This window comes from Eurytemora carolleeae, unplaced genomic scaffold (assembly GCF_000591075.1).
Source record: "Eurytemora carolleeae unplaced genomic scaffold, Eaff_2.0 scaffold584, whole genome shotgun sequence".
NCBI lineage: Eukaryota > Metazoa > Arthropoda > Copepoda > Calanoida > Temoridae > Eurytemora > Eurytemora carolleeae.
The window spans coordinates 208,860-233,540 of NW_019396595.1; the positions used below are offsets into that span (position 1 = coordinate 208,860).

General features: G+C 31.5%; 1 protein-coding gene across 1 annotated transcript; it reads left to right on the forward strand.

The window, feature by feature from the left end:
• Positions 1 to 992: 992 nt before the first annotated feature.
• Positions 993 to 21,423, forward strand: LOC111706049 (uncharacterized; the record flags this gene model as incomplete). Its single annotated transcript, XM_023478804.1, is given in 8 exon segments — positions 993 to 1,092; positions 3,645 to 3,731; positions 8,832 to 8,900; positions 10,348 to 10,414; positions 11,054 to 11,134; positions 14,623 to 14,707; positions 17,885 to 18,108; positions 21,284 to 21,423. Coding segments are annotated over 8 exon segments (811 nt in total), but the record flags the coding sequence as incomplete, so codon positions are not given.
• Positions 21,424 to 24,681: the final 3,258 nt, after the last annotated feature.

Sequence of the window (24,681 nt, forward strand, 5' to 3'; positions counted from 1 at the left end):
AATGTCCAAGATACTTGATATTTAAATAGATGGTATACACAACTCATGCTGAGAATAATCTTAAGATGCAAAAAATGCGAATGACAATTTAAAAACTTACAAACCTTTTAAATTGTCAGAACACAGTGATCCAAATGTTGCAAGCTCTCAAACAAAAAATTTTGCGAATTACTTCTTTAAAACTATTGTTAAAAACAAGTTCTTTAAGGTCTTAAATTTTTTACTTTAAAGTTTACTCATTCTTTCAAATCGATGCAATTTGTATAGAAGTTTGGAATCTAGGTCTGTGTGAGAAAAAAACCTTAAACATTATAAGTTTACATTAGTTTGATATCACATGATCAATAAATTATGAAAATTAAATATAAATTTGAAAAATCAATGACTTAAAAAATTCAAAAGAACTGTTTATTTATTTTTAAGCATGACTTATCAAATGTAGAGTACATGTCAAATATACAACAACGGTAAGATTTGTCAAAATACGTCAAATCCACCATTTTTTTATTTGTTATTTTCAGTTATGTTTTCTCTATAATAGAGTGACTTTCGCATGAATGTACAAATAACAGTGACGGAAATAGATAGAATCAAACACTTTGATACACAGAAAACGACAATATCTTCCACATTACGGTTTGAAAAGGTTTAAAGATATACTTTTTATAAATTGAACAGGCTATATTTTAAATAAAGGATCACTTGAAGTTATGTCTACAACTACAGTTACTTTAAGTGCATTAAAACTTAAAAATAGATTGGACAACATTTTGCATTTAAATAATAATTGAAGAACGGATCGAACAGCAGTAGAAACTTAAAATTTAGATTTTATACTTATATGCCTTTATAAATGTGTAATCATTTTATAACTCAAACTATGGAACAGTCTGAAATATCAACGGTTTACGCCATCAGGTTGCAAAGATATTAGAATTAGAAAATTTTCTTTTCGAATCTTAGCATTTTATTTGAATACTCTTGTTGTTAAGGAATCCTGAGTTTCTTGAGCAGGAAACTAATGTAACATCACATCTTGGAGGAACAGCCCAGCTGCCCTGCACTGTTAAAAACCTCGGGTTACTGTACACTGTAAGTTTTACCAAATTTTTAAAAAACTTTATTTGTTTATTTATATTACAATCCCAAGGGGCAGTCAAGCAACATTTTCTTGTAGAATTTATTAAAGAGATGTGGATGATAATTGATATTATTATCATGATTTTTAACATTACCACAGGAAATTGTTTTATGGACCATTAAATTTGAAATTTCACCCCCCCCCCAAAAAAAAAAAAAGAAACTTTGAATGCACCAATTAAAACGGAAGAATTCGCGAAAATAATGTTTTGTGAATAACAAAGAACAAGCAACTTGAAGTGGAAGAGCAATAGTTTAAAGATAAATTTGTTAAAGATAAAGTCTAGTTTATGGAAAAGGACTTGGACAATACAAAATCAGTTTTTTTCTGAAGCCTTGATTACAGGCAAAACATTTTAGGGTTCAGTGAATTACGGTTTACATTTTACCGAAACATCATAAGTAAAAAAAAATATTGAAAAGTAATTGAAGAATTATAGCTGTTGAAGAATTATAGCTGTTGAAGAATGGCGCCGCCGCACATTCGTCCTGTAAGATTTTAGTTCTCCATGTATTTATGAATAAATAACAAATTGAGCAATCATGATTTAAACTAATTTTAGTAATTTATTTTTAACTTCTCACATAAAACCTAGGATAAAAACAAGGTTCGTCTAAAATCACTGTGAACTAAACACATGAGAAAACGTCTGAAAATTAGGATAAACCAGAGATGCCTAGTAACCTAAAAATGGAAAATATTATAACATTCAAATTTTAATAGGAGTGTTTCTGAAATTTCTAGGCACCTCTGCGTTATCGCAATTTTCAGATTCGTTCCGTATTTGAATATGATTTGTTTAAACTTTTCGAATCACTCTGACTAAGTTTTTTTTTATCAATTTCTCGAGACAGGGGCATCAGCTAGAATTAATATTGGTGGCGATCAACTCCTAAAATTTCTAGACATTAGTCTACCCCTTTTCATTTTACCTTAAAGGGAGTGACCGGCAATGTGTGGAATTGTAAACAAATTTTTTAAGATTCATTTGAAACCTATTAGAAGTCTTTACGGTGTCTATTTGTTCCGCAAGGGTACAAATTAATTTTTAAAATCCTCCTTCAACGTCCATTCTGGATTATTCAATACGAACGACGAAGATTGTAACGAAATCAGATTCTCAAAAATCATCCCTCTAAAAATGGACAATCTATGAGGATTTTAAAGATCAAAATTTGCGCTCTTGCTGAACAAATATGCACCAAAAAACGTCTGAGAGGTCTTAAATGAATCCTAAAAAATTACTCTTCAATACTACATTCTCAGTTCAACTACCATACATTGCCGGTCACTCCCTTTAACCGTCCCTGTAGCGTCAAACCTATATGAACTATCCTGGCGATCACTCAAAGTTGAGTTGGTCCCACTAGTTAATACAAAACTTTACGAATGATGTAGATCGTCGTGAAACTGTTTACTCAACTTGATAGTGCAGAGTAAGGCTTGTAAACTGGAGGGAAACATTGTGCGTTAAACAATCCTGAAAATGAGAAGGAATACTGCATACAAATTGCAAATAAGAAATGCATAGTATGCAAAACAAGCTCAGGATGTAAAACTTATAGGTAACAATATGCAAGAACATGCACAAAACAAAACTGTAAACATCTTTACTTAGTTTCTGTATTTGTGCAGAATCTCATTTTTCTTTATATTTTACATTAATGATCATTATGAAGGGTATATATAGATTTAATAAAATGACTTTTTGATGTACAATCTCAAGAACAAAAATAACACATCCATGCCCTTAACTCAAGGGGGGGGGTAGGGGAGGGGGACACAAGCTCAAGCTTTCAAGCAAAAATCGATAAGAATTTTGCCAATTACTTCCTAAAAAGCTAAAGCTTACAGCAATAATATGTAAAGGGCTACAGAAAAGCAAAAGAAAGTTAGAGTAGTAAAATCAAAGCCCAAGGCGTTTTACAAGATCTCCCACTTTGAGTCAATTTCTGCAATGCAGCAAGCAGAAAAATGATTCAAGAATTGACTGTGCATCACACCTAAGCAACCCACGTATACACTATACACTCTAAATTACGAAATAAAAAAAGGCTCATTTGGCGGCAAAAGTTGGATTGCTTATCTTACGATTTTTTATTTCGAAATTTTGAGCGGACAAAAAACAGTGTCTCTCCCTTTCAGTGCTTTATGCTAAAACTCTCTGCAAGAAGTTGAATGACCAGCGTGCATGCTTTCACACAAAAATCTATTAGGACTTTTCAATGACTTCATTTGAACTAAAATTAGAAACAATTGCGCTTTATAGTTGGTCAATCTGCATTTCTAGGTCTAAAAAATTACGAGTGTAAAACCAAAGGCCAAGGGGTTGCTAAACATTACAGTCGAATCTTTACATAAAACTGGTGTACAATTTTCATAGCTTGCTGGATCTCTGTTATAGATTTGTCCTGAACCGGTTTTAACTTAATTGAATTACCATTTCATATTTTTTTATAAAAGCGAACAGACAATCCCTTTAAAAAGGATTATATTTTTAAAGGTGACCTGGATGCGAGGTAAAGATGTAACAATACTATCTGTCGGTCATCATACTTTCAATACAGACAACAGGATCAGTGTGGTTCAGGTAATATTTTGGCATTTAAATAGTACAGTTGGTTCCACTTTAATTATTTAACCATATATTCTATTCTCTATGTATTTAACCCATTAAATAAGGTTATGATATGATTCAATTTTCAAATTTTTACTAGGAATAGAGTGATTGAAGTTAACACCCTAAAACTATAATATTGAATTAGCGTGGTTAATTTATTTTACTTTAAGATATTACACTAGATTTTTCGTCGTTTAGTTCTAGCTTTTAGTCCTAAAACGTGCAGCAAAATAATAATCGTACTGTGAACCTAACCAGGGGTTCTAAAACTTGTATTTAGTACCTGGCATCAGTTCATTACTTCCAAGAGGAGAAATAAAGCCTAACAATCCAATCCAAGCATAAATCCAAACAATCTAAACCCAAGCCCAAGAGTATATTAAGCCCTTAGTGTGTTTGCAGCCTGAGTATATAATAGGCTAGGCTCACAAGGGTACTAAACCCTTTCTTATCAGGTTAATACCAAGTTGGTACCATTTAAAGGGCGGAGCTAGGGGAGGATCGATGCTGAAGAAAGGAGTATAACAGGACTTTCAAAGCAGTTTTGTCGGCCATCTTATGCCCAGAACTAAGCCAGTTCTCACAAAGTGTCTGATCAGAAGAGTCAAATTGAAATGTATTCGCTTTCTGGCGAACGTCGTGTGTATTTAGATCAACTCTAGTTGGTCCATCAACACTGATTGTTCGTATCATTATAATTTAAATATAGTTTTTGTGCAACCATCCTTTCTTTTCTTTTCACTCAATCTTGGCTTTTTACTGCTGAGTTTTTTTCAAGTCTATAGTACTCACATTCTATATTAATAAGAATTGAGTCTTAGATTATTTGATTTACATTGATAATTAGATAAAAAAAGGTGTAAAAAAAACGCGATTTTTCACCTTTTTTAATTATTTGACAGTCAAAAAGCAAAAAATTTAAATAAAATCTTTTAAATATCATCAAAACCAATATAGTATCACATTTCAATACTCTTAAAAAAATGGCAGAGTTAAGTTGTTAACACAATTTAACCGAGAATGTTAAAAAAGACAAAAAAAGGCGAGAAAAAACAGTCAAATGTGGAAAGTAATAAGGAAAACTATATTTAACTGCTAACATTATGTGTTTGACTTAGTTTACCCTAATGCTTCCTAAAAAATGTTGACAAATAACAAAACATTTTTAGGATTGTTTTGACACGTCAGCCAAAATATTGCTTTGATTTTAAATTTGAATTTTTAGTTTCAACATAATGTCATGTACCATGCCTCACTTAATCTTTATTTCTAAACCACCACAAACTCTAACTATCAATAAATCCTGACTACTGTATGGCTAAACCGCCTCAAACTCTAACTATCAGTAAATCCTGACTACTGTATGGCTAAACTGCCTCAAACTCTAACTATCAGTAAATCCTGACTGCTATATGGCTGAACCGCCTCAAACTCTAATAATCAGCCTACCCAGGCTGATTCCGTCTATACTGAACAAGAGTCTGTGTTTAACTGATTTATTTATAAACATGGTTATGCTGGCCGGTATGACCGACCAGGTTACAAAACTAAAGAAAGAGTTACAATACAAGATAGGAATAGCACAGTAAGGTAGATAGTTGGCGATATAGATACTTCAGAGTTTGTTACAGTCATGATAAAAATTAAATACTAAAATCTGTCTTTATTCCATCTAGAATTTTGTTGTTTCTGTAGAAATTGTAGACGTACTTTCAAGAAACTATTTTGTGTTTTATTATCAGATTAGCTTGGGAACCCAGCTTTGTCTCAAGTTTTCCCTAAAAAAAACCAATTTTTTAACTTTAAACCCAGGCTAGTTATACATATATGTTGTTCTAGTGAATTCACTAATTAAATATTGAGGCGAATCTTTCCAGGGGTTCATGAGTTATGATCGGAAATCCAACAGACAAATAGATAATCTCTTTATTCATCAATATGCCACGGACCACCCCCCCTTGATCCTCCTTCTTAAAACGGACAATCTCCCATATGATTATCTAGCTATTCATAAACTATTCTGAATAATGTTCTTTAAATCTGTATTCAAGTAACTGCAGAAAATTAAATAAGTTTTTAAAAAGTTTTCCAGGATTGTGATTTAGATAAAGTTTTATTAATATTTTCTTCTTAACCCTATCCTGATTGGGCTTTTTTGTATTATATAGCTTGATGGAGGGGTGTTTTCCACCCCCTACCCTTTATGATTTTGTTGAGATAGGGGGTGTGAGATACATGCCCCCTCTCACTAGCACAACTGTTCCAGGCCAGATCATTAGACAAATTTTACCTTGAAATTTAATGGTTAAAAAATAGTACATCGGAAAAATGATAAAAATAGGTATTCTTAATCTTATTTCTAACAAATATTAATATTTGATACATGTTTCTTCATCAAATTTTCAAGAGCTTTTCAAATAGATACATTTTAGATTTGTAATTTAGATACTATAATAACAAAATTATAGACTATTCATTTTTTATGACAAACCGACCTGTCCTCTGATCTTCCTCTATCCCCTACCATTTGCATCAAAAATGTTATGAAATTGGAAAAGTCAAGAAGTTTGGTTATTTTCTAAGATACATATTTTTAAACTTTTATCTGAGTACCCTCAACTCGTCAAAACGTATGGCAGTGATTTCAGAGTTGAGAGAGTGCAAGATTTCAACTTGAAGCTAATGATTTATTAAAAATCATATACCATGGTATCGTTGTGTTAAATTAAATTTCATTCATTTTCTGAAATCAACATTTTATAATCTGCAAAGTTTCTATATTTTATAACAACCCTTTCTTCGTGCGTTCATTACCACAAGTTGAGAGAGTTAACATTGAGAGAGTAANAGATGGTAAACCATGTTTAAAGTTTCATTACCACATGTTGAGAGGATAAACCATGTTTAAAGTTTCATTATCACATGTTGAGAGGGTAAACCATGTTTAAAGTTTTACCACCACATTTTGAGAGGGTAAACCATGTTTAAAGTTTTATCACCACATTTTGAGAGGGTAAACCATGTTTAAAGTTTCATTATCACATGTTGATAGGGTAAACCATGTTTAAAGTGTAGAAACGGGGATTTTATATAATTCTGATTTATATTTGATGAGATTTGTTTTTTCAAATGTTTAAAGTTTATCAATATATTTGACATTTGTTGGGATTTGTTCAAAATTTAATTTTGCGAGATTTCCCAGATTTTCCGCCAGCTGAAAATATTTTTAAAAATTTACGACGCAGAGGATAGTCATAGTTTTAAAAACATGTTTCGTTTTGTTTTTTATTTGTCAAAATTACCGAGCCTTCCTTTTATGACATACGAACTGATAGTTTTAAACTTTAAAAAAAAAGATTTTGAAAAAGAATTTGATTATTATTTTATTTTGTTTACTGTAGAAACGAAAACTTTGCATGGAAAAAACCGGACGTTTATTATTAAAAAAAATGTTTGTTAATTAGAGAACGATGAAAAAAGCAGTAGTTAAAAGCCAAAAGCTAGAATGCACCCTGATAGCCTATTAACATAAAAAGTATAGAACCTACAGCTTCTAATTCTACTTTAAATTTCAAAGCAGCCCCTTTATTAGACAAATATTAAGAGGAGAAGTCCAAAAATAACGTTAATTGGTATTATTACCCACAATCTCCGCTCAGTGCAAAATTCATAGAATCTCAATTGGCAAATTGTAAATGTAAATGCAATGAATGCATAAATAAAAGAAATTACCCGCACTGTACTTAAATTTCATGTAGGCTGAAGTGTTAACCCTATCACAGTTGGACTATTTTTGTAAAATACAGTTGGGGGAGGGGAGGGGGTTAGTTGCCTTTAAAAATGGAGATAAAAAAGTACGTCGGACAAATGTAAAAAAAATATAAAGTATTGGCATCAGCATCAATTGCTTTCTGCTTTTGGAGGGGTACGGATCTCTACCCATAGCAGCTCCCGGCTCCAAAGCTGAGAAGAGTGCTGCGTTGAGGGTAGAGTGGGATTCCTTTTGTGTGCAATGTCCCGTAAAATTCCAAAACAGAGAGAGGGGGATTGAATTTTGTGGATCCAGAAAAATAATCAAATTAGTATTTATTTAGGGTTAAGTTAGGTTAGGACACTTTCTGAGCTGAGCGCTGCGGCTGGGACAGGCTAGGGGGCCGAGCGCTGCGGCCACAGGTTAGGTTAAGTTATGACACTTTCTGGGCCGAGCGCTGCGGCTAGGAAAGGCTAGGGGGCCGAGCACTGCGGCCAAATGTCTTACATTTAAGACCCCACTAGCTGCCAGTCTCTACGCAGGCATCCCACAGATATTATTTTTCTGGATCTACAAAATTCAATCCCCCTCTCTCAAGGATAAGGATTAAAAAAAAACATACACATATATGTTGTTTCAGATTTTTTCTTTCGTATAAATTGCCAAATTGTATTTAGAACTTTTGATCTGGAAAAATTAACCATTCTTTTTTCCAAAGTTTTTATCGTCAAAAAAATGGCTAGAACTCGATTCTGTTCATAAGATGATGGTAAAATATGATTCTGTTCATAAGATGATGGTAAAATATTTATAATTTTCTTTGAAGTTTCCTTAATTAACATAACAAAGGATAATGTTAGACAACGAAATTTAAGAAAGAGCAAAATTTGTCCTGAAAGGGACTTTAGCTAATTTAAGTGACTCCCGTCTGTAAAGAAGGGTGTCTGATTCACAACAGTGCTTTTTAAACTTTTGACTGATCAAAGATGTTGGACTTTTTCTTATCAATCTTCAAAAACACTTATACTTGTTAAACAATTTCTATTCAAGCTGGTTTTTAATTCAAGAAATGTTAACATTTTCTCTCTAAAAGTCGCAGAAAATAAATATTTAAGTTATAATTGATAAACACTTTCTTTTTTAGCTGTTTCTATATTCAAGAAATATTAACATTTACATTCTAAAAATGGCATAACATAATGATATTCAAGAAAAAAAAATCCTCGTTTAAATGAAATATAACTTCTAAAGCAAAAAAGCTCCACTTAATTTTTAAAATCTTCAAAATCTTGAAAAGCATTTTTATTTTTCTATTCTAGGTGCCAGGATCCAACCCTTCATTAACTGATTGGATTTTGCAGATTTCTAATCTTGGGGAAGGGGATCAGGTTGGTGAACCAGAACAATTAGAATATATTTTTAACTGAAACATTTTAAAGGGACTGAAAGCGAAATTTTAATTGATCCCAAATGCATATTATATTAAAGGGACTGACTGTAAGCGTATTTTATAATGCCCAAGTCACTTTACAGAGAAACTACTAAGAAAAATAAAATGCCATGAAGGTCACACTTGAAATCACGCGTACAGTCCCTTTAATTCAGATCCTTTTCAATTTTAGGATTTTACTAATTGGAAAGCTCTTAATTTGTAATAAAGGGAATATTGACGTTAAAGTTTTATGTGACCTGCCATTGTCAGATTTACAACAGTACCATACAAGTCTTTAAGCCCTCTCAAAAGGAAAACTTGAGCAGGTTTATGCAGCAAACGCAATGAAGGAATTTTTTTAATTGTTGCTCAGCGAAAGGCTTACCGTCAATGCCACTCCATATAAGAAGGGTCACTTATAATACGGAAAACAGTTCCTTGAAATAAAAGTTTTTTCAATTAATTAATTCTAGGTCTTCTCAACCCTTAAAGCTAAAAACAACTCAAAACCAAATGAATCAAAATATGTTCATAATCTGCATGTGAAGAATGCAATGATAATGCAATTGTGCAAGCAAAACCTTTATATTTTTGTCGAGAAAATTGCGTCATTTCTCATCTTTTTTCAGATGTTAAATTGTAGTTTCGGATTCAAATATTCCAATTATAATTTCTTTTGTTCCCATAGAACAATACAAAATGCATACAGTGATACTCATAAAACTTATTAGAAATCGTAATCATCGTGGATTCCACAGTTTTATGGGCCCCACTTTGTCAAATAAAAGATAATTGAAGCCATTTAAACATTTTAATATATTCCTAATCATAATTAATGCAAATTTAATTTTCAACCCTTTTAACTCTAGGTTTTTTTTTACATTTTTGTTACAGTAACAGATGCATTCGGTTTCTTTTATTTCAATTCAGTCGCGCTTTGGTTTTTAATTAAAAAATCGTTTAACTTTTACTTAAAACGTACGTATATCCCGACAATATCCCAATGTGAAATATCCAAAAGTCGTGGAAAGTGAAGAACCGAACTGTTAATATGTGTGAGAAACTTAATTTAAGGCGTTTTAAGTGACCCTCCATGGACAGGTTTTCAACGATACCCTTGAAACCTGATGAAAAATGTGGAAGATATTGTGTAGTTTCTCTAACTTGAAAATTTTAATTCTACACGGTCCCTATTCCCTCATTGTTCCTTATAAACAAGAAATGCGCGAGTAGAAAACGAAAATAAACAGTTCTAAGAAACAAATACATTGATATCTAATTCACACTTGATCAGAAAAAGCTTTCAATGATAACGTCGTAAATCGGGCATTTCCACCTTTAATTAAAGGATTACTTAAAATTAAACTTACTTTTACTTTAAATAATTAGTTTTATATGTTCAGGGTGTTTATGAGTGCCAAGTGAACACGGATCCTAAGATTCAAAAAGTCATCAATCTGTCCATCACAGGTTAGATTTTTTACTAAGCTCTTGATTTTTTTATTATTGTTAATGTTTTTTTTCATTTTTATTTTTCATTAAAAATTAAATCTTGTATGGGGGCTCAATTTAAAAGTTTTCTGACGTCTAATAGAATTCAATCTGATGAGTGTTCCAAAATATTGCAATTAAGTTTTTTTTCTAATGTGAAACAACTTTGTATTGTGAGCTCCAAAAAAATGATTGACAAAATGAACAGAGTTACTTTTGTCTTCTTTTTACGATGCAAAAATATGGATAATCCTATTCATAACAGCTCATAACAAGTAAAACATTTTTATATTAAATGCAAACTTTAAAAACTTTTCTTACGATATATCGTAATTTTAGATCTTTTAAAACCCTAGATTAAACAGTTTAAATCTGATCATCCTTAATATTGGTGTCACTCTATATTCATAGTTTATAAAGATTCTGCAGAGGAACTTTGATATTTCAAACTATGATTATTTAATCTAACATCTGGCATATAAATTCATAGTTTAAAATATCAAAAGTCTACAGCAACGGGTTCCAAAGATATAATGATTAGAAAATAGTAGTTGTGGCGAAAACTCAATTCTTTTCAATGTTTTCCTCTTTTCTTTTATTTTTATATTTGTGTTGTAGATAAATTATCTGAGTTAGAATTTGAGAGTGATGAAACCTCATCTGTAACAGTTCTTCCTCGGACAACCTTCTATCCACAGGGTAAAATTATTTCAATATATATTTTATTATGAAAAAATTTATAAAAATATTCTAAAAAGAATTATAAAATTATTCTTATAACTATTTAGAACCCTATTATTTTGGTTCGCTAAAGCTCGGGACAAAATAAAAGACTTGAACCTTCTCGATAAAGAGAAAATTTTTGTCCAAAAACTTTATAGCAAGTGTTGCCAACAAGAATTAGTGTTATAGGTAGCCATGGGCAATATCAGATTCGTTTCACGGAAATTTTTCATATTTTTAGACTTTTAACAGGTTTTACGACAATCTATAATGGGTCCAACGATTCAAAATTGTATTTTGTAGAAGTTTGCTTTTATCAAACATGCAAATTTGGTATCCTAGGTAAAGTATAAGACAAAAATGAACCAAAAAATATCGTTTTAAAAAGCCAAAAAGAACGATCGTTTTTGCCTTATATTTTCTTCTTGGGTAACAAATTTGCATGTTTGGTAAAACAGTTTAAGAGTATAAAATCATTCAAAGTTTCTGTAAAAGAATCTGTTTATTGCCTAACCCTAGTTTTAGGTAATTTTATGAAATGCTTGTTTACTTGCAATGGTTAATTATAGATAAAAATATCAACCTGGTATTTATTTGTGAGCACACATCTCAACTAATCTCTGAACATGAATCCATTTCTCGGGTTTCTGAGAAGCTGTTTACTCAATCTCTCGAATATTTAAATCACATTTGGTTAAAAAGCAGAAAACAAGTTTATTCCAATTTTTATTTTCATTTAAATTGATAAAAATGTTTACGTGTCTTATTGCAGTGGTTAATTATAAAAAAAAAATAAGCGTTTTATGAAAGCAGAAAAAAAGTTAATTTCAACTTGATTTTATTTAGATTGATAAAAATGTTTACTTGTCTTATTGCAATGGTTTATTATAGATAAAATAAGCTTTTTAAGAAAGCAGAAAAAAAAGTTAATTTCAATTTTATTTTCATTTAAATTGAAAAACGACTTTGGAAATATCCTAGATTTTTGGAGAAAATCCGAGAATTTAATTTTATTGCACGATGATTACTTTGTAACACGATCACAAATCACAATAAAGTTCACCATAAAGTGAGTAAAAAGTATTACAATAGTTTCATAAAAATCGTTATAGAATTATAATACTAAATGTACAAAAGCATATTATTTTATATAGGATTTTCTAAGATTAAACGGAAAATGGGTCCTACAGAATATTCAGAGAATCCTATATTTTCTGCATGCAAATTTTGCATGCAGACATTTTATGCCCGCCAATGTAAAAGGCAAGAATTTTAGCAGGAATGTGACAATGATACAAAAATAGATGAAACTTTTGCCAATTACCCATTACACCTAATATTTCCCGTTGTAGGGTTATTAATAGATATATTTTATTGTTGTTTTATGCTTTCGCAATCTTCAGAATATTTAAATTAGCTATGGCTGGCCAAAAAACTGGAACTGACATTTTTATGAGGAAACCCATTAGTTCTCCGGCCAGGATGTTTTTTTTTAATTCCACGGGAAAGGCTGGGCTAGGGTTGTTAATTATTTTGAAAAACAATCGAAAGAACGAAAGTTTTTCGTTTCGTTTTTTCAACATTCGATCGTACTGTTTAAATAAAACTTTGAGTTACAGCGAACGAACCATTCGTTTTGAACTTTTAAAAACAAAATATATTAGAAAAATATATTAGAAAACAACTATTTCGCTGATAAATATGAGAATGTCGTCTGCATGTTTTATTTTACAGAGGGAATTGACCTTAATGCATTCTAACCTAAAGTTTTCTGATCTAAGGGTTTTCCGGCCAAAAATGTATTTTATAGCTAAAAATGGGTTAAATGTCGTTAACAAAGAGTCATCACTCTAACGATCGTTAACGAAAACAAAATAAAAAAGAGATACCTCTTCCTTTTTCGATTTAAAAAAAGAAAATTGTTTTTGAAAACGATCGTTTCGTTTTACTACATCATTAACAAAACGAAACGACCTGTTTCCAAAAAGTGAAAACAATGCATCCCTTGTCGTGCCAAGCGTGAGTAAACTTAGAATAATAATAATGGTATAAACCTGGAGAACCCCGGTTACTTCACTTATTGTTACAATATTATGTTTATTTGATAAAGTTCTGAATTGTAAACAGATATTATCAATAAACACATTACACAATCCAATCAACTCTTTTATCAGATGAGTTGGTTGTGACGTATTTTGTTTACTATCTCTTTTGTCCCATCTCTAGTACATTCACAGAGTATTCAGACTATAGATAGAGAGGAAATATAGTACATTCACAGAGTATTCAGACATAGATAGAGAGGAAATATAGTACATTCACAGAGTATTCAGACTATAGATAGAGAGGAAATATAGTACATTCACAGAGTATTCAGACTATAGATAGAGAGGAAATATAGTACATTCACAGAGTATTCAGACATAGATAGAGAGGAAATATAGTACATTCAGAGTATTCAGACATAGATAGAGAGGAAATATAGTACATTCACAGAGTATTCAGACATAGATAGAGAGGAAATATAGTACATTCACAGAGTATTCAGACATAGATAGAGAGGAAATATAGTACATTCACAGAGTATTCAGACATAGATAGAGAGGAAATATAGTACATTCACAGAGTATTCAGACATAGATAGAGAGGAAATATAGTAAAGGGACTTTACGCGGCAGTTTAAGTAACTCTTCATTAAAAGATGGCAATGCCCGATTTACAACGGTACCTTGAAACTTTAATTTGATCATAAATGTCGTTTTTCTATCAAGAAAAGGGTAGGTTTCTCTAAATTTCTTCATTGTTTCTTATAACTAAGAAATGCGCAAGTGACTTTCTCATAGAAATTGCAAAGAAATAAAAAAGTAAAAAGAAACAAAATATGGATATCTAATTCATGATTTATCACACAAAGCTTCAAATGGCTCCGTTAAGTAAATCTGATATTGCCACCTGTGCAAGGAGAGTCACTTAAAATTACGCTTTATACAGTCCTTATAATTTAATTTTGATAAACAATCATCTGCATTATGCAAGCATACAACTAGGGATGGAAAGTTTTCACTTCTTTGAAAACTTTTCAGAAAAAAACTGTCGTTTTTAAAAACAATCTTTTTTGCAAAAGTTCGTTGGTTTCGTTAACGAAAGTAGGTAATTTTTTATTTTTGACAATTGTTACAGGTCGATAACGACAACCCTTCGTTAACGACCGTTAACGACAACCCTTCATTAATTAATTGTCAGAAACCTCAGAAATCAGCAAAATCAGCAAAATTTTTTTAAGATTATCGTACAACCTTTTTTATATTTTAAAAGTTAAACGAGTGCTTCGTTTTCAAACGCGATAGTTTTTTTCTCTTTAATCGAAACGATCGTTTTTTGAAAAAAAAACCTGAAACACCCTTAAAATTACAACACAAAATCGTCTCGGGCCCGGGAATCACTTTCTTTTATTTTATGTACAGGAGTTGATCTACAAATATCCGGCCCAAAGATACAGTACACTAGTAAAGGAGGAAATCTCAACTTTGCCTGTACACTCACATCAAGGTAAGATACAGAGATTTCCGAAAAAAAAATTGTTGATTTTAAATTTCATTAATTGAAGGAACCTGGCTCTAACCCCAATTAACCCAATAGTTATTTTTTTACATTTTGACCCCCATTACAGCCAAATTGGTCAGTATTTTGCAAGTCTATCCTCATTTTTCAATGGGGGGGGGGAGGGGGTTGATACCTTCTGCCCCCCCTCCTCATCAGCCGCCAATAAACATTTATGTATATTTTTCGGACTTTTTCCTTCACTCCTTAAGACAGGAATGAAATAGAGTAGAATAAGTTTTAATTTAATTAAAAAGATTAATTGTCTCAAACTTGAAAGGCTTAGAAATGGTTTAATTAGAAAACATTAAAACTTTGCAAATAACAATTTCTATCAATTGAAATCAAAATCGTTGACATTTTGAATAAAAAATTACGAAAAAAGTAGCATTTTTTAGAAATTTGTACATGGTGGGAAGTACATTCTTGTCCTGGTGTACTTTTGTCACTTTTTGTTACATTAAACAATAAGCTGTTTTTACCCCTTTTTTCATTTTTTTAATATTTTAAGCTTTATCTCGATTTAAAGATTGTAGCATCAAGATCATTATGCCAAAACCTATAACCGCGAAAGGTGAATGACAAAAAAGCAACCCATAATAGCTTTTTATATTAAAATCAAACTTTTCATGAAATAAATCTACAAAATTGAATGCTTTAGATTTATCCCATATTTCATACACTACAATAGTGCAGATTAGAATAGAATAAAATAGAATAGATTAAAATAGAAAAGAATTTAATACACAGAACTGTAATCTAGAATGGAATAGAATGGAATAGAATTGAATAGAATGGAATAGAATGGAATAGAATGGAATAGAATGGAATAGAACGGAATAGAATGGAATAGAATGGAATAGAATGGAATAGAATGGAAAAGAATGGAATAGAATGGAATAGAATGGAATAGAATGGAATAGAATGGAATAGAATGGAATAGAATGGAATAGAATGGAATAGAATGGAATAGAATGGAATAGAATGGAATAGAATGGAATAGAATGGAATAGAATAGANACAGAATAAGATCGAATAGAATAGAATAGGATAGAATAAAAAAGAATAGAATTTCTTAACAATATTTTATAGCATATAGTTATTAATTTCAAATGTTCATCTTTTTCGCCTTTCTACATCTGCCTGTCCGCAGTTTCTCTTTTCCTTGCCTCCCTTTGCCCGCCATTTATGGCGCTGCTTTTTGAAGAATGTTTACGAGTCGCTCTCTTTGCGCGATTATAAGAAAGTGCACGATCACCCTTTCATCGTATTGGTGTCTCCTTCCTTTCCGTTTTTGTTTTGCTTTATAACACACTTTTAGGTAAGTTTTTACAGCCCAGCAAAGTCTTTGTTTTAGTTTGCACAATACGCATAATTTATTTTACCGATAGAGTCGTACATTTTACTAAATTTACTCTTCAAAGTAAAATTCTGAAACATGATTGATGGATTAAACTTCCAATCCTTCTCCCCTGGGGACTAAAATTCATCATTTTTAGGTTTCTCTAACTTCAAGTCTAGAATTTGCAAAATGCGTACTGCAAAATTTTCTAATTAAAAGGATTGGACGCGTCATTTTCTGTGACCCTTTAAATATTTACAAATCATGCCATGCTATAAAAAAGTGCTATCGACGATTCACATATACTATTTGTCATTTAGCTATTCTAATTTTTGAAGTTTTAAAGGGAGTGTTCGCAAAAAATGAAAAGGGTTATAGGCTTATGTCGAAAAATTTTGATGGTGATCACCACTAATCTTACTTCCATCTGTTGCGTTCATTAGGAGAAATTGGTTAAACACGACTCTTTCCGAAGAATGTTATAGCATCCATACAAATTCACAAATTTGCAATTTTCGACTCACATCGTAAATAACTCAATTCAATTCCAAACAAATCTTTCAGATATTACAGCCTTTAATCATCAAATTTTATTCGACGCATTCGTATATAGTTCATACTTCAGTATATTTATTTGTTTTAAATACAATGAACTTAAAACAACGATTTTTTGTCTGCTATAGGTGAATCATGAGACACAGAGACACCTGGCGGCCAACTCACCGTCATATAAATTGAAACATATTATAAATTGCAACATATATAAAACAAAACAAAAAATATTATGAAATATACACTATATAAAAATACTTCGAATACAATTCGATGATTATAGGTTGTAATATCTGAATGTTTTGTCAGGAATTAAATTGATTTGGTTTACGATCTGAGTCAAATATTGCAACTTTCTGAATTTGTAAGGACGCTACGTTCAATTTGGTGTGAGTCGTGTTTAACACCCTACAATATTCACATAATACATAGTTACCCTTAAAACAATTAAACAATGAAACAAACACGCAAGAAAAACGAAAAAAATAAAAACAACAATGTACACTTTATTGTCGATAATCAATCGTTTATAATCAACTGTATAAGCTTGGTCAAATACCTTTAAATCTTGAACCATTTTATGGAAAATCCCAACATTTTGAATTTCCAAAAATAACCGTGATTTTCTTGAATAAAAACGAAAAGAAAATTCCAAAATATCCGTTCTATAGGGATGGGCATGTTAAAATATTTGCTGTCTCCGACTCTTCAATTTTCTGTTCCTTTTCCAAACCAATGGTTCTCTTTCTTAACAAAATTCCCAATACAGATTCATACATATTCTGTGTGTTGGGGTAGAAATTTGCCTTTTATCAGAATATGTACTAAAAGGGTTTTGTGTTCAATTCCCCAAAAAAGTATTTATTTTGTTCAGGTCTAGTTAGTCCATTTAGGCATGTGGCATAAACAAAAATATCAACGTTTAGTTTTTCTTAGAAATTTCTGTGCTGTTTTTGAACTAATAATTGTTTTTGTTTCTTTAGAAAATGATTAGCAAAATTTTCCGTTTCTTTTTTAAAATAATCTGCCAATTGTTGGACTGAGTTTAATTAATTGTTAGAACTCTTTGAATGAGTGATTCAGGATTTGAGCCAGTGAAGACTTGAGAAGTAGTTAAACCGAAGGATGGTAGTTCAGCGACCTTGCTTCAATTTAATAAATCTGATCTCTGTTTTCGAATCTTTCAGCATGTTTTAAAACATGGCGTAATCCTATTTATTTTCTTATTCTAGAGATGGGCAAGCTGGGATGATTCCAACAATATTAAAGTGGAAGAAAGATGGAAAAGAGCTGTCCGCCAGGGTTCGCAGTGGACTCTCACTAGAGACTGAGAAGTTGCCTGGAGTGTCCCGGGTCAGACTGTACATTGAATCAGTGACGTCAGCTGATGCAGGAGAGTACACGTGTATTAGTGATATTACAAGACCAGCTAGTGTACAACTACTGGTCAGTAAAGGTAAAATATATAAAAAAAACATTAAACAATGAAACTAAAAATAGCGATATGATTTGTGTCCTCACTTTTTCAAATATATCCAAGGGGAAGGGCATCCACAGGTAGAAATGGGCACGCTCAGCTCCTTGTCATTTCGTTCGTTCATCTTTTGTTATGACCCATTTTATTAGTTTTTTTCAATTATTTAGAAAAATTTATTTCTTTATTTCTCAAAAATATTGTTAATTTTCTTTATCTTTATTCATTTATCACTGAATGATCATTCAGTAAAATCATTTGTGCAATAAAATCATTTGTTCAGTAAGAAAAGTATGATTTCTTAACATGTTTGTTCCCAAAAATTGTTCGTTCAGTATAAAAAAACTGTAGTTTTTCAAAATCTTTTGAAAAATTTGTTCCTTCAGTAAACAGCAATTGATTTTTCAAGTTCATTCAAACAATTTTAAATCGATTGTTTTTTCCGTTTGTTTTTGAAAGACGATAGTTTTTCAATTTCTCTGAACGATCCAAATTGTTCGTCCATCGTTCGTTTTTTTCTGAACGACACCATTTTTCACAAAAAATCGTGTTGGTAAATATTTTTGGTAAGAGAAAAAAATTAAAGTTTAATGTGATTATAGCAAAATTATAGAAAATCTTTTTTTTGGTTTTTGTCAAACATCTCAGATTCTGTAAGAGCAACATTTTACGCAAGAAAAAAACCTTGAATGTGTAAAAAAGGACTCCAGTACCATACCCATCTTTACTTAAGACCTAATATATACATTGAAAAAAATAGTATAAGAGAAGAAATATAATTAAGTGTGATAGGATGATGGAGAAATAAATTAATGGTGAGGGTAAGACAAAAAAGAAATTATTTTTTAGTATATCTATATAATAAAGCTGTTCGTTCATATATATATATTTGTATGTATGGGTGTATGTTTATATGTTAGTTTATAGCTGGCCAAACGGCGCGAAAAATTTTTTTTTTCAAAATTAAATATTTTTAATTTAAATTTTTTTTAAATTGTTTTTTAAAATTCCACTTGCAATGCCGGACACTTCAGCTAGTCATATATAAATATATCAATGCGAGTACAGCTAGTTAAAGGGTTTGGAGGATTATTAACGATCAACGATAATTAACAACCAACCATCATTAAAGTCCTTAACATTATCCAGCAGTTAAAACTTTGGAATAAAAAAAAACAACCTTGTTACGAACACTCCAGCTGAAGGCCCACGTTAAAGGAATGTTTACCAACATTTTTTGAAAATACAGAACTCTGGTTTATTTCAATTACCGGGCCGACTTTTAACAAGCTAGATCAGGCTGTACAGTACAATTGTATACTGATTGTATCCCTAATGAGTAATCCCCTTCGAGCGAAATTTATGTGACGGACCTATCCCCAAGGTATTTGCGCAAGGAAATTTAATTGCAGTTGCGTATACTCTGCGTACATATTGAAACCTGTTCTCTCTGGGCGTAATTTTTTAAACAAGAATAGATGCATCAATGTTCGTTTAGTATCCGAGGAGGTTAAACGCATTTAATTTTGATAATTTTGATAATTCACATAAAAGTTTCCCATGACCAGAATGTTTCATTGATTTTTTATGTGAAGATCCCATGTCAGACTGTGACACCCGTCTTGTGTTTACATTACCACCCAGAGATAATACACTGCAGTACAAAAGATGCGTATAGCTCTAAAATAACTTTCCTTCTATTATAACCTTGCCTATACCTAACCTTTTCCTCTCTCTTTAATTCTATATTTTCTTGGATAACTTGTTTTTAAAAATTTGGAGATAAGCTTTGAAAAATGATATTCAAAAATATGGTTTCATACAATGATAACCAGAAAACTCTGGAATAGAAAGACGACTTCTAAACTTAAATTATGACTTTAGATAGTCCAATGAGCACGGGAAACAGAAATTATTCATTTCACTTGATTTATGATTTAATAAGTGTCTAGTAAAATTATTTGCATCATAACAACATCAAATACATTTCTTTATTGCTACACAGTCGTCTTCCTATTTCGGAGTTTTCTGGTTATGACTGTATGACAGGACATGATGTTTTCAATATAAAATATTCTAGATAATCCCTCCCAAGCTCTGAGGTCCAACCGCATATTTTAACCATGTTTTAAAGGAAATATTTTTGAAATTTAGAAATTTTCTAAAAATAATATACAAATATTCAAATATTCAGCTTTTATAAAACATTGTCCTAGATTGATAAAAATACCAAAGATAATCTAACAAAACATTTTTCAAAATTCAATTTATATTTTCTTTTTGAATTAAAAATAGAAAGTTCAACTTACTTTATTATTTTACTTTAAAACATTAAATTAAATAAGATTTAAGATCGCAACTCAACGTTTTTTCAATGAGTTAATAGCAACAACCAGGAAGTATACGTATTTAAAATCCTAAACATTTTGACTATAAAACCAAAGTTCAACACTTTTTTATTTCAAAACTATTCAATCAAAACAGGCTCATTAAAATCAAAGAAACCAGTTTTAAAAATCAATTTTTAATTTTTCTTGTGAATTTCCCGCGATATCTGCAGAATTAAGCCTAAATCCTTTACTTTTAAAGTTTACACTGTGAAAAAATTGAGTTTAGTAAATGTGGCAATGGGCAATTCCAACATACACGCTGTCCCAATAAACATGGGAATTGAGAAACGACGTGAAAGTCGTCTTTGATTTTTTATATTTAATGCATGGCAAAGAAAGTGAAAAATAAGACTGTACGTCAGACGAGCTTTTTATAAAGATAGATATTAAGACAGTTTTGATTTATTAAATAAATTGAAATTTGTACAAATTTTGAATATCTCATTCAATTTTGAAAAAACAAAAATGGTAGACCTCATTTTGAAAATTTCAAGACCAGGCGTTTTCCATATCAGATGTTAAAATACTGCAATAATTGTATTAATAAAAAAATGCCACATTGATAGAAGACAAATGGGACACCTCGTAGGGATTCCCCCATCAGCAGCAAACTATCGCGTAATTTGTTGCAATTCTTAAACAGCTCCTTCATTTTTCGCAATTTTTCCATTTTCATATAGAACCCCTAACCCAGAGGTCTACAATCACAACTAAGAGTTATAACCACTTCGCAAACCGATTTATTTGAGTTTAATCTTATTGTTTAGAAGGACTTGATGTTCCCTCGGAGTTAATTTCTGGAGAGAAATCCGCGAATCAGCTGACAACGATCTGGACTTTGATGGCGGCCATTTTGCTTCAATAAACCGGTTCTAATTACTTACTGTGTTTGATAAGAGAGCATACAGAACAGCATAGTTATGGTTCCTCATTCTCAACAACTCCATGAAAGAATATATATCGATGTACTTTGAACCTTGTAGTGGATCTTTGTTTGTTTTGTTAAAAAATCAGACCAAATACTGGCTGACAATCTGTTAATGTTGAAAGCTAAAAGTTTTCAGAATATCTTGAAAACATCAAACTACAGAGTTTTCAAACAGGCATGGAATTAAAAAAAAGACAAAATAATAGTTTTTAATTCCAGTGATTTTGTGATCATAATTATGTTGTAATATTTTGCTAAGATGTAAATAATTTAGGAAAATTTGATTCTCATTCATATCATGAATGTGTTAATAAAAACTTTGTTATACAAAATAGAAAATTTAGAAAGCTCACATGACGATCTAAATCGAATCAAATTCGAGATCCATATATTGATTCACATGTTTATTGAAACAGACCACCAATATGTGATTTGAAAAATTTAATTACAGAAACTCTAGAATTGGAAGTCGACTTTTAAACTCAAGTTATGACTTTAAATATTTAAATGAACATGAGGCACAGCAATTGTGCAATGTTAACAGACCCATTTCAATAAAAAAGGGATTAAAAAATTCTCACTGGTAAGGTTTTTTGCTTTTTGCTTTTTAACAGCATTAAATGCACTTCAGTATTGCTTTAATGTCGTCTTCCTATTCTACAGTTTTCTAGTTATCAATGTACTACAAATCAGGATGAGATAGTAAGACAACTTTTAGACCAAATAAGACTAAACGACATACGATAGAATCATTGAAATTTGGGAAAAGGAAAACGACATTTGGTCACAATATATGACTTTAAATAGTCAAATTAACACGAAAGCAGTGTGCGCAGACCAGTTTCATAAGTTGATAATCAGGATGCAGATAAAAATATTTGCTTTTTAACAACAATAATTTTACATTTCAAATTCGGTGATGGTGATGGACCAAACCTCTTTAGAGTAAAAAAGTAGATTTTAGTTCCACATTTATTGAAAATATATTTCGGGCTGGGGTTGACCCTCGTCAGTTCTAACGATATATAATAACCATCAAAATCAAAAAAAAAAATGAAAATTGTTTTTTTTAAATCACAAGAAAATAAACAAACAAAAAGATTATTCAAAATAAAAATTTTGGCTGTCAAATGGACATAAGGAAACGAACTCAGATTATGTGATGGAAATAGATATTTTGCAAATATTCACTTAAAAAAAAAATATTTTAAGACAATTATTATTCCTTGAGATATATCTGTCACAAAGGTTGAAAACAAACTGTTACATCTTCTACAAGCAACATATGACCTACTAACTTTCCGACCTACTGCAATATTGGACCTACGCCAGCTGTTCATTTTTGTATTATTTGAGGAATAGGTAAGGTCAGGTACAATTTTAGGGCCGAACGCAGCGGCTAGGACAGGCAAGGGGTGCCTAGCGCCGCGGCTAGGACAGGCTAGGGGGTTGGGCGCTGCGGCCACAAGTGCATCTAGCAGCTGTAAAACCACCTGCTAGTAGGTCGGATGTGTAGTTTATCGGATTTGGCGTAGGTCAGAAGTGGAGTATAACGGATTTGCGTAGGTCGAAAGAAACACTATCCAATAACATCAACCTCACATAAGATTGCTGGAATGTCGTCTTCTTACGGTACAGTTTTACGGTAACTATGCAATTTGCAGTTTGGAGTAGGACTTTTCTTCTCTTCTACTGGAATTTTTAATTAATTTTTAACAAAATGGATAAAAATATTTATAAAAATTCCAATTCACATTTCTTTTCAAATTCATTCTAGAGTTCCCTTTTAATAAAAGAAACAAAAAATCATGTTTTTTTAAAGTTTCTCCCAGTTATTCGTCTATATGTTACACCCACAAAAAAAGATGAGACTTATGAAGACACGGGCATTCGGCAAGTTAAATAAGTCATGGATATGTTAAATAAGTCATGGATATTTTAGATTAAAAACTGTTTTGGATTCTTCATTAGGACATTTTTTCATATAAATTCTACTTTCTATTTATCGTATTACCATACAGAAATTTTGTATAATATTTATACGGGATAAATATGAAATGTTTAAATATATGCTTTTCCTTTGATTTGATGTGGATTTTTATGTACATATTGGTTTTCATCATTATGTTAGGTTAGTTAGGTTAGTTATGGTAACCGTTTGTAGCAAATGTATCAAATAGCAATATGTGTATTTGTAAACAAACATCGTTCCGACAAGAAATCTCTGACAATCTATAGTATGCATGGGGTCTCCATCTCCAATAAAATCTTGGGGTCTCCGAGGAAAATCTGGGGGTCTCTGATGAATACATGTCCATGGGGCCTCTGATGAATACATGACCTTGGGGTCTCTGATGAATACATGGCCATTGGTTCTCTGATGAATAAATGGCCATGGGGTCTCTGATGAATACATGACCATGGGGTCTCTGATGAATACATGGCCATGGGGTCTCTGATGAATACATGTCCATGGGTTTTCTGATGAATACATGGCCATGGGGTCTCTGATGAATACATGGCCATGGGGTCTCCGAGGAAAATCTGGGCGTCTCTGATGAATACATGGCCATTGGGGTCTCTGATGAATACATGACCATGGGGTCTCTGATGAATACATGGCCATGGGGTCTCTGATGAATACATGTCCATGGGTTTTCTGATGAATACATGGCCATGGGGTCTCTGATGAATACATGGCCATGGGGTCTCCGAGGAAAATCTGGGCGTCTCTGATGAATACATGGCCATTGGGGTCTCCGAGGAAAATATGGGGGTCTCTGATGAATATATGGCCATGGGGTCTCCGAGGAAAATCTAAATGTCTTCAATGAAACACTTGGGGTCTCCACTCTCCAATGAACATCTGGGGGTCTCCTTTAAGAACTTGGGGTGTCCAATGAAATCTGGCGTCTTCAATGAAAATCTTGGGGTCTCAAACAGTACTTCAATGACTCCAGACTTCTAAAACTAATATTATAAAATAAATGCTTATTTGATTACACATTTTCCATAATATAATTAGATACATATATATAACTTTTATCATAATAAAAACAACAGATTAATTAATTATTTTTGATAAATAGTAGCAATTGTAAATAGATAGTTGTTTTGTGAACCAAAAAAAATGGGTCTTGATTGAGATTTAACTGACTATCGAATTTAGTTCTATACGCGATGGTTTTGAATAAAAGACGTAATTTAAAGTGACCCTATGAGATGGAAATAGATAAT